General features: G+C 39.0%; 1 protein-coding gene across 3 annotated transcripts in view; it reads left to right on the forward strand.

Annotated features, from left to right (window-relative positions):
• Positions 1-11,730, forward strand: part of NSUN3 (NOP2/Sun RNA methyltransferase 3) — a 29,975-nt gene extending 18,245 nt beyond the window's left edge. The window contains exons 6-7 of one of the 3 annotated variants that reach the window (XM_034791354.1): positions 6,341-6,461; positions 10,630-10,748. In XM_034791354.1, the coding sequence (XP_034647245.1) occupies positions 6,341-6,416 (76 nt within the window). In that variant the 3' untranslated portion in view covers positions 6,417-6,461; positions 10,630-10,748. Of the gene's footprint in view, positions 1-6,340; positions 6,462-6,697; positions 9,990-10,629 lie in introns of those variants that run through there. The other 2 variants (XM_034791364.1, XM_034791344.1) reach the window with 2 other exon arrangements.
• The last annotated feature ends 248 nt before the right edge of the window (positions 11,731-11,978 follow it).

An 11,978-nucleotide genomic window follows, 5' to 3' on the forward strand; every position in this document is an offset into this window, starting at 1 on the left:
ATGGGTGAACTAGAATGAGCTCACCACTTGCCCTTGTGTCATAAGATAGGATTTTCAGCACAGTTCTCCAGGTGACTAGCTAATACGGTAACCTAATATGCCTCCTAACATGCACTTTCCCCTTGAGTCCAGCCTTTTGAAAATATTCTTTCTTCTGAAAGAGAGTGAACAGACTACTGCTTTTCAAAACACAGCTATTATATGCTTATCTACTTTCGCCAGCAGTTGAAAAATAGTGATGTGGTCTCACTAAAGAATTTATTCATTTTTAATGAAAAATGGCATTTAATATGTAGTAAATGTTGTACATTACCAGATATATTTCCCCCTCAAAATTTCTAGGTTATTTGCACGTTTCCATTGAGGTGGTGAATTTTGCTTAACATGATTGGAAATAAACTACAGCGCTTCTTTCCATTCGTTTTCATTTTTTATCATGCTTTGTGTTCAGAAAGAGGAGAGATGGATTTTCTGTCTCTATGTGAATAGATAAAAAACCTTATTTTTTACTAGAGCAGCATCCAGTAATGCAGAAAAGATTGACTGTTTTAATTTCTTATCTTTTTTTCTGGGAGTTATAATTCAGTCATTTAATCGCATTGAGCAGTACAAGGTACGCAGATCACTATACAAGGTCCTAACCCAGGTGAATATTTCTCGTGATGCTTTATTTAAACTTAAGAGAAAAACAAGACTCTTTTTTTCACTTTCACATTTTTTTGTAAGCCTCATGGTTTTTTTTTTTTTTTTTTTGGTCTTGCTATTTATTGCTGCTTTCTGGTGTTTTGAAAGACAGAGATTGAACTCTTCTTCCATATGTTGCTAAAGAGGCTCTGATTTCTCTGATTACATGTACAGTAGAACCTCAGCGTTATGAACACCTCGGGAATGGAGGCTGTTTGTAACTCTGAAATATTCATAACTGAACAAAACATTTCTTTCCAAAATTTGCAACTGACTTAATACAGGTTTGAAACTTTACCACGCTGAAGAAAAATGCTGCTTTTAACCATCTTAATTTAAATGAAACAAGCACAGAAACTGTTTCCTTGTCTTGTCAAATGTTTTTTTTAAACTTTCCCTTTATTTTTTTTAGTAGTTTGTTTTACACGGTACTGTACTGTATTTGCTATTTATTTTTTTTTGTCTCTGCTGCTGCCTGATTGTGTACTTCTGGTTCCAACTGAGGTGTGTGGTTGACTGGTCAGTTTGTAACTCTGGTGTTCATGAACTCTGCGGTTCTACTGTATCCATTTCACACAAGCCTTTCCTTGCAGTTAGTTGTCCCTCTTTAATCAGATGATGGCTGTGGTCCTCATGCAGTAAACCACTTAAGCATGTCCTTAACTTTAAGCAAATGAGTAGTCCCCTTGAAGTCACCTTTCACTCAGTTAACCAGATAAAGTCTTATTGCCAGTGGGGATTTGCTCTTATTTTAGCCATCAGCAACCTGTCATCAATGTATCTGCGCCAGCAGAAATCCCAGTGTTGCCAGGGTAAAACTACTATAAGTGACAATTAACAGCAGTGAATTTATTCCAGAAAATAAATTTATTTTAAGGTCTGTATCTCAGTGGTCTGAGTAGCTCAAGAGAATAGCAGTTGGATACAGGGCTCTTCACTTTTAGCCCTTCCATTCAAGTCCAGCTGAAGTCAGTAGTGACATCAAAGCTACAGTATTACTATCTAAATGCCGTTCAGTGACGCGTGTAAATAGGAATTGGTTAATTTCCTAATGAACAAGTGTGTGTTTGTCACAAAAATATCATACTTGGCATTAATTTGGCACTGTTGTTAGTCTCCGCAGAGAGGCCAAGAACTGAATGCATCTGGGGAGTGAATTAAACTTATGGGGTATGTCTACACAGCAATTAAAAGCTCGGGGACCCTCCCACCTCATAGGGTTCTAGAGGCCAGGCTTCAGCTCAAGCCTGAATATTTACACCACAGTTAAACAGCCCATGAGCCCGTGTCAGCCAGCACGTGCCAGCCACGGGTTTTCAATTGCCATGTTGACATACCCATGGTTGTCAGCGCTGGTGTTTCAGTGCACGGATAGGGCACGTGGGCAGGATTGTACTGTGGAGTTTTCAGTCTCCTGGGGTGTCAGTTTGCTGCTTTTCACTAGTCCTAAGTTTAGTAGAAAAAGAGAAAAGAATGGAAGGTTAGCATCTTCGTTTTTCAGTATGAAAAGACTGAAAAATCTCGTTTATCCTTATAAACTGTAAGTGAAAACTGACTGCATAGCTAAGTGGCTACATGTGAATTTTTCTTATAGAAAAGCCTAACATCCATCATTATAGAGTGGGATTTTCAAAGGCCCCTATGTGACTTAGAAGCATAAATACCAAGTAGACTTGGTCAAAAGTCGACATTTCTTTTCTATGGGAAATTCTGAAGGGAAAAACTCATTCCATTTTGGAACAAAGCGTAAAAAAATTCAAAATATCTGATGGAAGGGAAAATTCCCCCCAATTTCATTTTGAAATAATTAAAACTGTTTCAAAAATTTCTAAACAAAATTGACTGTCGGTGCCCGAGCTCAGGTTTCTGACTCAGCTGCTGTTCTCAGGGCTTCTGTGCTCCAGTAGAGGTGCCATGGAGCAGGGAGCCTGGAAGACCTGTGGTCCCTGACTCCAAGGAAGTCCATATGTCAGGGCTGCCCCCTGGAGCCATGGACCCTGGAAGCTCAGGGTCCCTGGGCAAGTTGGCAGGAAATCAGACAAGTTTGTGACAGAGCCCTCACATGTTTCATTGGCATTTCATTGAAATTGATGTTTCTGTGAAACATTTTGTTTTTGACAAATTGGCATTTTCTGAGGAAAATCTGTTTTGTCAGAAAATTCCTGACCAGCCCTAACTCCCTTTGGGGCTTTTTAATATCCCATCTGTAGTGTTGCCTGGGATAATTAGGGCTGCAGGATGAAGTCCCTAGGAGATTTTGTGAGTCTTTTGTTCTCCCTTCCCTAGTAGAGGAAGTGCTGCTTGGGTTGCAGACAAACATGGTGTTTTTTAATTAGTGAACTAAGTTGTTGGCATAAAAAAGAACATTCATTCAGCTCAGGCATTTGAAAGCTTGCAAGAAAAGAAGCCATTTCCATTACGATTACATGACTAAGGTATTTAAGTTTTGTGACTGCGGCATATGTGGAATGCCTCCTGCTGGTGGAGGCTGTCTTGCTTAAAAATAGCATTGCCACTTGTGATAATGGCAGCATGGAAACCCAGAGTGGGAACTTGCAAACCACGTGCGACATTTAATATGGAAATAAAATATATCTGAATGTTACACAGCTGATTGTTACAATTCTGATGGTTAAACCATCATGGGAGCAAGAAGGAAACTGGTAGTCAGCCTCTAGTACAGGGCTTCTGTATTTCTGGTGTCGTAAATGACATACAGTAGCTCTCTGTTAGCAAGAGGATCATCCCCAGGACTTGCCTCAGAGTAAGAGGGGCCTGTTGTCTTTCAAATTGTTCAGGCTGCTGGGGAAAACAAAACAGGTGAGATTTTCCTTTAAAAAAAATTACTTGCTATAACTCCCTTTTTTATCTTAATTATTGTTCGGAACGACATTGTCTCTATATGACAAGAAAGCTTACTGCAATGAGGAGAGAGGAAAGCATAATGCTTGGGACACAGAGAATATTTGTACTGATGTCACGCCATCCCCATGCCATGCTGTCATCACAATATATTGTGAATTAGGTATTGTAGACACAGGGAATTTCCCTGGCCTTGACAGCTTGATTTTGGAAAAACTATGGGATATAACTGACATGACTCTGGGATGACTGGACTCAGTTTGATTTTTAAAAAAGGAGGGTGGAATTCCATGATCTAATTGATCTCAAATAAGAAGGGGTGTGGATGAAAGTAAATGTGACTTCAGATTCTTTGCTGCATGAATGGTTTAGAAGGGATTCATTGCTCTTTTTCCCTTATCAAAACCAGAAAAATCCATTTTCTGCTTAGTGACCAAAAGATGGCACTGTTGAAATGTTACATTTTTTTTTGTAACTTGCCCTGAAACCCATATAATCTTTTTTTTAACACTGAAAATGGTTAAATTAGTGATATAATTAATGCTGACCCTTCCGAAAAGATGTAGAACATATAATCATGCACAGAAAGAGCCGTCTGGGGACGTGGGATTGGTAATACGAAATACTGTACCGGTATTGTTTTGATATCCACTTATATGTCTGTTTTATAAAAGTCTGGGTTTGTAATGCCATTTTTTTAAAAAGGGATAAAATGGCAACCTATCACATCATTTAATTTACTTTTAGTGTGAAATACCCACTTTTTGGCATTCGATAATTCCAAAGTTTTTGTGACATTTAAGTGTTTCAGAGTCATTGAATACATGTCTCTACAACAGATCTTTTTATTTTTTGAGATACTGAAGTAATCTTATTGCTCTGTTTTTCTTTTTAATTTCTAATTTAATTTTTAAGAGTCAGTTTCCTCTCCTGTTACATTTAATGTGAATCTTGAGACTTTAACCAAAGAAAACATTAAGTATGTGTTAGAATACGATGTAGTTTTTCAAAATCACATCCAACAACCCTCCAAAGAGATATTCAGTAAAAAATGAGTGATAATGAATTCTTTGTAAATGCATAATTTCTACCATAGGGGAATTTACACTCCTCTTAATTGCATTAGAGTTGTACCTGGGTTTGCTAAACGTCCATCTGAAAAATGGTATACAGCTATGCCCTGACTATTACATATGTCTGTTTTGGAAATATTTTAATTTATTTAAAGATTAATTTAATTATCCAAAAATGTTGATATCACTATTTAAGCCATGCATAGTGTGGGCAAGCATCATGCAAACTTCCACAGACATATCTGCCAGTCCCCCTCAAATCTAATTTGCCATGTCCCAGTCCTTTAGTGATTGAAAACATTATTAAACGGTTGTGAGTATTTGATATCACAGTGGGTCCCATAAATTGTACTAATCCGATATCTCATAAAGTACCACATGACACCCAGAGAAGGATTTATTTTTGCCTCTGAACATTTTATTTGCTTCCTCAGTGCCTCTCTTCCCTTCCTTCTTGCCTCATTCTCTTCCTGTTATAAAACCTAATGGCATATTTTGCAGCTTCTCTTCCTGTACACATACAGATGTGCATTATCTGCCTGAAAGTCCTGGCTACCTGGAAGAGGATATCTCGGAGTAGGCCTGGAAATTGTAAATGAAGCCTGTTAATGGATAAAATCGAACCTCAGCAACTTACCATACTACTTTCTTTAGCATCATAAATTATAGGTACATTTCCATACTCAACAGCTTGTTAGCCTCTGAAGCCCCAAAAATCTGGCTCTTCTGAAGTGGTGTAATTATTTTAGGCACCTACTTGGCAAACTGGGAAGCTTCTTTTTCAGGCTGCTGTGCAGGTCATCTTTTGATAGCAGTGATTTGTAAGTAGGCATTTTAATGTTAGTGCTATTAACAGTTTCTCTTGTCTATAAAACAAAAATGGGGATTACGTGCATCAAAAGTACTACAGAGTCTCCCGTTAACAATTGCCCATCCTTGTTAATAAGCAGTCACAGGTGTCTTTCTTATGACTTTTTAAACAAATAGTCTTACAGGAATGTATATTGGATTACTTTAAAGTTTAGGTCAAAATAAGGCTTGAAGTATCAGTCGCTCCTGTATTGAACTAGGGCTTCAGTATAAAGAAGTAAAGCTTAAATTCCAAACCGCTTCAATTGTGTGCAAGGTAATACCATTTTTAATCCAGTATGGTGAATACATGAACTTGGATTTAAATTTTTGAAAACACATTTAGTGTAACTAGTTTTATATTTTAATAGTTAAGTTTTACTAAAGATTGACTTATGATGCGTTAAGAAATATAATTAAAGGAAATTGCATTGCTAGGAACAAATATGATCACAGTTTGATTGTTTTAAAGCAATGTACTTGAGTTTTATTTTCACCAAAGTATTTTTAGGGCCCTTCAGACATTGCTTCCATTTTAATCATACATATTTTGAAATTAGTAGTAGATGTATAAGTGAACTATGCTATTACGTTTGTAGATTTAGAGCCCATTTCTTAAATGTGCAGAGCACCTCATGACAAGTGCCTTCAGTGCCTTATCTTTTTTTATTTTTATTTTTGATCAGCCATTGATTGTATCAGGAGTCGAGCGCACTGAGCATCTGACAGGACTGGATTTTTAATGACTAAGTTTATGTGAGCAATTACAAGCTGTATCAATCTCCTTTTGACCTTGTGGTGTAAAGTAATCCTTTTAGAGTCTTGAACCTAGATCATGATGTAAGAATTAAAAACCTTTCTTTATTTTGCAGTTTGACCATTGTGGGGCACAATCCTGTCAAAATTCACAAGCTAAGAGTGCTCAAAGCTGGTCTGTTTTTGATGTGAGATTTCCAAGACTTGCTGCAGGAGGTTATGTTGGTCATTCCAAAGGTGCTGCTCTTTCCTTTGAATCACTGCTGCAGCAGCCTAATATTCTAGGGGCACTGTGCTTTTTGGCAAGGTCTTGACCACTTGCACTTGTGAAAGGTGTCATGGGATCTTTAATAAGTGTAGTAGTGGTAACCCTGTAGTTACGGCCAAATCCCTGTTTGGTATTTGTGTTTTATCTACTGTAAATTCTTCCTGCAGTTTCATCTGCTTATGTTTTTTCCTTTCCTAAACTGCAGTGTAGTGTTCTTGCTGTACTGTTAAACAGCTGGTGTCATCTCCTGGTAGCTGTCTGCATTTCCGTGCTGGGTGAAGAGATTTCTGCATATTTAAAGTTAGTAAGTCACTTTGGGATTCTCTAGGAAGAGGTGCTATATAAATGTAAGAGACTCTGCATGTTTAGCAGTGAAATCTCATACGTTTGTACCTCGATAGTAATCTGAGCCACATGGCTTTGCACATCTGGAAAGCTTTGTCAGGGGAGAGGGGGGATCTACTTCTGTGAAATTGGGTACAGTAGATACTTTTTTCAAGATGAGGGGAATTCTTCCCAACATATACTGCCTCCCCAGTCAGGACTTCGCCCTTTCTTTCCATTTTAGAGGTTTAAAGATATGTTGGTAAACAAAACACCCATGAGAGGAAAGTATGGTTTTGTGATTAAGGCACTGGACTGGGATTCAGGAGGCCTGGATTCAATTCCCAGCTCTACCAGAGACTGACTGTTCACCTTTGGCAAGTTGTTTAATCTCTCGGACTCGGTTCCTCATGTGTAAGAAAGGGGGATTACTACTTCCTTTCTTTCCTGTGTCTGCCTTGTCTATTTATAGTGTAAACCCTGTGGTGCACAGACTGTCTCTTCCAATGTGTTTTGGTACAGCACCCAGCGTAATGGGGCCCTGATCTTGGTTGGAACCTCTAAGCACTACTGTAATATAAGAAAGAAGTTTTTGTAATTTGCATGGCATAACCCCAGATCTCAGCACTTCCCTGAACCCTGTAAATAGTGTTAGTTACAGTACTGTACATAATTCTATTTACATGAATCCTCTCAGGTTCCTGTTTCTATAGGGACTGCTTGCTGTGGAACTGCATTCATGAATTCTTCAGCATCTCCAAGTTCTATCCAATGAGAAGTGACCTAAATTCAGGAAATAATGTTGACCACAGCATAGGGCTTATCCTTCAACTTTTTTTCAGTATTATAATATTTTCATTATCTACAAAAACTCCTCCGCCCAACAGAAGCAAAACTGGCCGTTTAACTAGGCAGTGTTATCCCCTCTCAAAATACTGTTCTGTAGTGTCAGACATTAGCCTGAATTCTGAGGAGACACTTTACCACAGTGTCTTTTGGATTAGAAAACAGTCCTGCCAATTGAGCCTTAACTAACTAATTTCAGAAAGATAAATTGCAAATGCTAGAATGAAAACAAAGCAGAACAGGCAGCCAACAGAGGCACTAAAGCACCTGGTCTAACTTGTCCTTAAGCAGGAAAGAATATTACTTAATTTACAGCACTTCCCCCAATGTGCTTATTTGTGAAGTCAAATATGTGTTGCTGGCTACCTGCCCTGTTTTCCAGTCAATTGTGCTCCACTAGTCCAGGTGCACTCTGGTGGCTTGGCTGGCCTAAACATCGCCCCATTTCTTTTACAAACAATAGGACGGTGAGAGAATGGAGACAAATGCAGAAAGAAAAGGAGGTTGAAGAGGCAAATGGGTGGTGGGGTGAGAGAGAAAGGGCAGAGAAGTCGCAGTGTGTTTGCTGCCAATATTGGTGCAATCATGTCCCTATTTCCTGCTGAGAATGATGTGCAGAAATGGCAGGTTTGAGGTTAGCTACCCAAATGTGTGTGCTAGCACTGCATTAGATTAAACTACAGGAAGCCATGTGTTCGTTCTGGTAACAAAAGTAAATAGGATTTGTGGGAAGAAGGGAGTGAATATTGCACTCTGAACAGAAAGGAGGGTTGGCAGGAATACGCAGCAACACCCACTCACTTGGGAAGCTGAACAGAACTTTACTGTAATAACAATCACTGAAAAAGTTACTCCCTCTCGTGCCTCCTTAGCTTCCTTGAGCAGGGCTTTCCTTTCCATGCAGAGCTCCTCTGACCCTTGACTTATCCTGAACCCGGTTTGGATTGGGCTTCTCTTCATTGAGGTTTCACCAATAAAGGGGGAAACTCCCCCAATCGCGTTGAAAGAGCCCATTCTTTTCTTCAAGGTCCGCTTTCCTTCCTCCATCTGTCCTCATTGTGAAGTGGCATTACTTATCTGCCAAGTGGGAGCTGCACTGAACAGCTCCCCCCATTGGTCTAGAGTGAAATTATACCTCTCATTTTAACTTTCTCTTCAAACAACGCATCCAGCTGAATAGTGTTTTAATTATGCTCCTAGGATATAAATACCGTTACGCTTTGTATGAAAAGCCAGTACCAAAAATATGACTTTATTCTTCCATGACCCTCAAGAGCAGTATTTTAAAAAAGAATTTTTCCCATGTTATCATAACTGTTTCTTTGAGACATCGTACATCACTTATTCCCACTTCTTCCAAATATCTTCTGCTGATTAAATATATATTCTAATATGACCTATCCCATCAGATCTCAAAAGTGAAGCATGGCCTGGTTAAGCTAGTTTTGCGTGAGATCCCTGTAAGGAACACCAAGGTGTTACATAGGAATAGATGGTGGTGGTGGTGGTGGCAGCATGTTTCCTACTGGATCACTGCTGAACCAGTAGGCTGCCATGGTCCTAGAAAGTGCTGTCTCTGCAGGTGCAGTCTTCCAGAGGAGATATAAAACTGGGTCCTGACCACTCGAATACATTAATATTTGCATAGCCCTTTGGAAACATTAAGTTGTTTATTCCAAGTTGAGTAATTGCATTCAGCTGCCTTTTCAAATGAGAGGGGTATGCTTCAGTAAACTTGCATTTAGTATTGCCAACTACTGAAGTGGGCACGTTTCAACCAGAGGTGGCCATATTCCAGTAGTGACTGAAGTGATCTATTTACATATCAGTTTATAAATCCCTCTTAGGAGTCTTCAGGGTGAAAATTACTAGAAGAGAGATTGTTTTAGGACAACAGCTTTACCACCAGGAGTAACTCTTTTAAACATTTAATGATGCTAGGTATGAAGAATACTACAGTATTGGAAAAAAATAGGTTGTATTGTACGATGGCTGTTTTCCCCTTGCTCCCATAACATTTCATCTGTGATAGTTGAATGTGCCTTACAGATCTCCTTTCAGCATTTTAAGAACTTTTTGTGCTGTATTTTCCCCCCTCTTAATAAGATGTCTGCTTTAATTGAAAGCAAATGGGGTCCCTGTTTCTTTTTCTTGTGTTTGGAGATTGAGGAAAAAAAACAGATGCCATTTGTAACATTGAGACTGTATGTAATTGCTATGGTTTTATTTTTGTAAACAGCGGTTGTGCATTTTAACTTTTAGCTTTTATGCAATTAGAGACATTTGATTAGACAAAGCATTTGCTGATTAAGGGCCCAATCCTGCAGCGGTAAAATACTTCTGGATCAGCCCCAAAATATGTTGCTACTAAATTATCAGAGTTATTGACCCATCCTAGGGAGATTGTAAGATGATACAGTCGTAGGGCACCTTTCAAGTAAGCAGTAAGTCTGATTTGCAGAAATGCATGCCAAACTGCAAGCCTAATAATTCTGTGCTGTTACTGCAATTGCGTGTTCATTTTGGTGTCTGCATGTGCAAATGGCCAGCTAAGTATTTAGCTGGCCATTTTTATGTTCTATCACCCAGTTTGTATGCGCAATCACAACACTCCCACGTGCAAATTAGGCATGCAGTTGTGCATGCCCATATTTGAAAATCAGGTCCAAAGAGTACTGGTTAAACGTTGGTAAGATGATCATTCTGAAGCACACTTAGAATTGTATATTAAAATGCTACTTGTACATTGTTATATGCCTTTAAGATTATCATAGGGTAGTTTGGAAATACACACTTAAATGGGATAGCAGAACGTAACACAGGTAATTCCCTGGTTATCAATGAAATGCTCAGTTGTGACAGTTTGATGAAGGTTTATTTCCTGTGGGTGTGGTTTGTTTTTTCCCATTTGGTTATGTTTAATGACTCTGACTGATCTAAATTTGTTTTTTTTTTGTTTACTTACAGGTCTGCCATTAAAGCTTTGTGTCCTGGAGGATCTGTGGTCTATTCTACGTGCACTCTCTCGAAGGCAGAAAACAGTGATGTAATCAGTCACATCCTAAACTCCTGCAGTAACGTTCTGCCTGTAGATATAAGTGAACTGGCCAATGTCATTTCCGATGAGTTCTCTCTGGTTGCTGGTGTCCAGCCACATGAACTTTTAGTACTTCCAGCGAAGGGGAAAGCATGGGGGCCTATGTATGTAGCTAAATTAAAGAAAACGTAGTCTAGGTGGAATTATTAGGCTTTTGTAAGTCATATTGACAGATTCTTATTTATTTTTAATACACTGTATACATATGCAATCTGTGCCAAATATTTGTCCAAGTAGCCTGGATTTAGAGTTGTGAACTGGTGTATCCGATGCTGTCAAATGATCATTAAATTTGAGGTTTAATTTGTAAATAGGACAATATCCAGTATGGCCTAAGCTTGCAGTTGGATCAGTTGGCACAAACCTCTGGCATCTGGACCCATGTGGAGCCCATTAATGTATAAGTCTACAGAGGCAAATGTATTCCAGACTCCGTAATATCTTATTTATATATTATTTCATCTTGAAGAGTCCAAAAGCACTTAATCTTCTATATAGCAACATGGCAGAAATGCATCTGCTTTTGGGGTGAAGGGCAGCAGCCAACTCGCACAGACCTTGCTGTACAGTGAGGAAGAGAGGATCTTCAGTGTCTGCCTGAGGTGGGCAGGACCTTCTCCATGGTCTTATCTGACTGACCTGCACAAAATAAACCTGCACAGAACTTAACTACTCTTTCACAAGAGGATGCAGAGTTGCATCCCCTCTGCTGGGTTTGAAGTGGTCCCAAGGCGTCAGTATGTCAAACCTGATACTCTCACGTTCCTGCTAATGGCACAAAAAGAAACACAAGTTGCTTTGTTAAAAAAATAATAATCCTAAAATACTTTAATAATGAAAATTTGTTGACAGGAAGACAGATATACAATGTAATGATTTAGTCTACAGAGACATTTTGTTCATCAGGGCAGCAGTGAAAGTACAATGCACACGTTTTATATTGTTTTCTATAAAAGAAACTTGAATCTTTTGCCTTTTGCTTATGAATAACTGTTTGGGGGAGTGTGGGTGAGAGAACCCTGAAGAGAGGAAAAATTATCCTCCGTGTTTCCTTGCACTAGAGTACGATGGAGAGTAAACAAGGGTAAATGGATCTCTTTGGGCATGAAGGAAGCAGATGAGGGTGCCACATGTTACACTCTGTAGGACAGGATGTGAGACCCTGGCCCAGAAGATGCTGATTCCCAGATTCCAAGGCCAGAAGGGGCCATTGTGCTCA

The sequence above is a fragment of the Trachemys scripta genome, chromosome 1 (genome assembly GCF_013100865.1).
Source record: "Trachemys scripta elegans isolate TJP31775 chromosome 1, CAS_Tse_1.0, whole genome shotgun sequence".
NCBI lineage: Eukaryota > Metazoa > Chordata > Testudines > Emydidae > Trachemys > Trachemys scripta.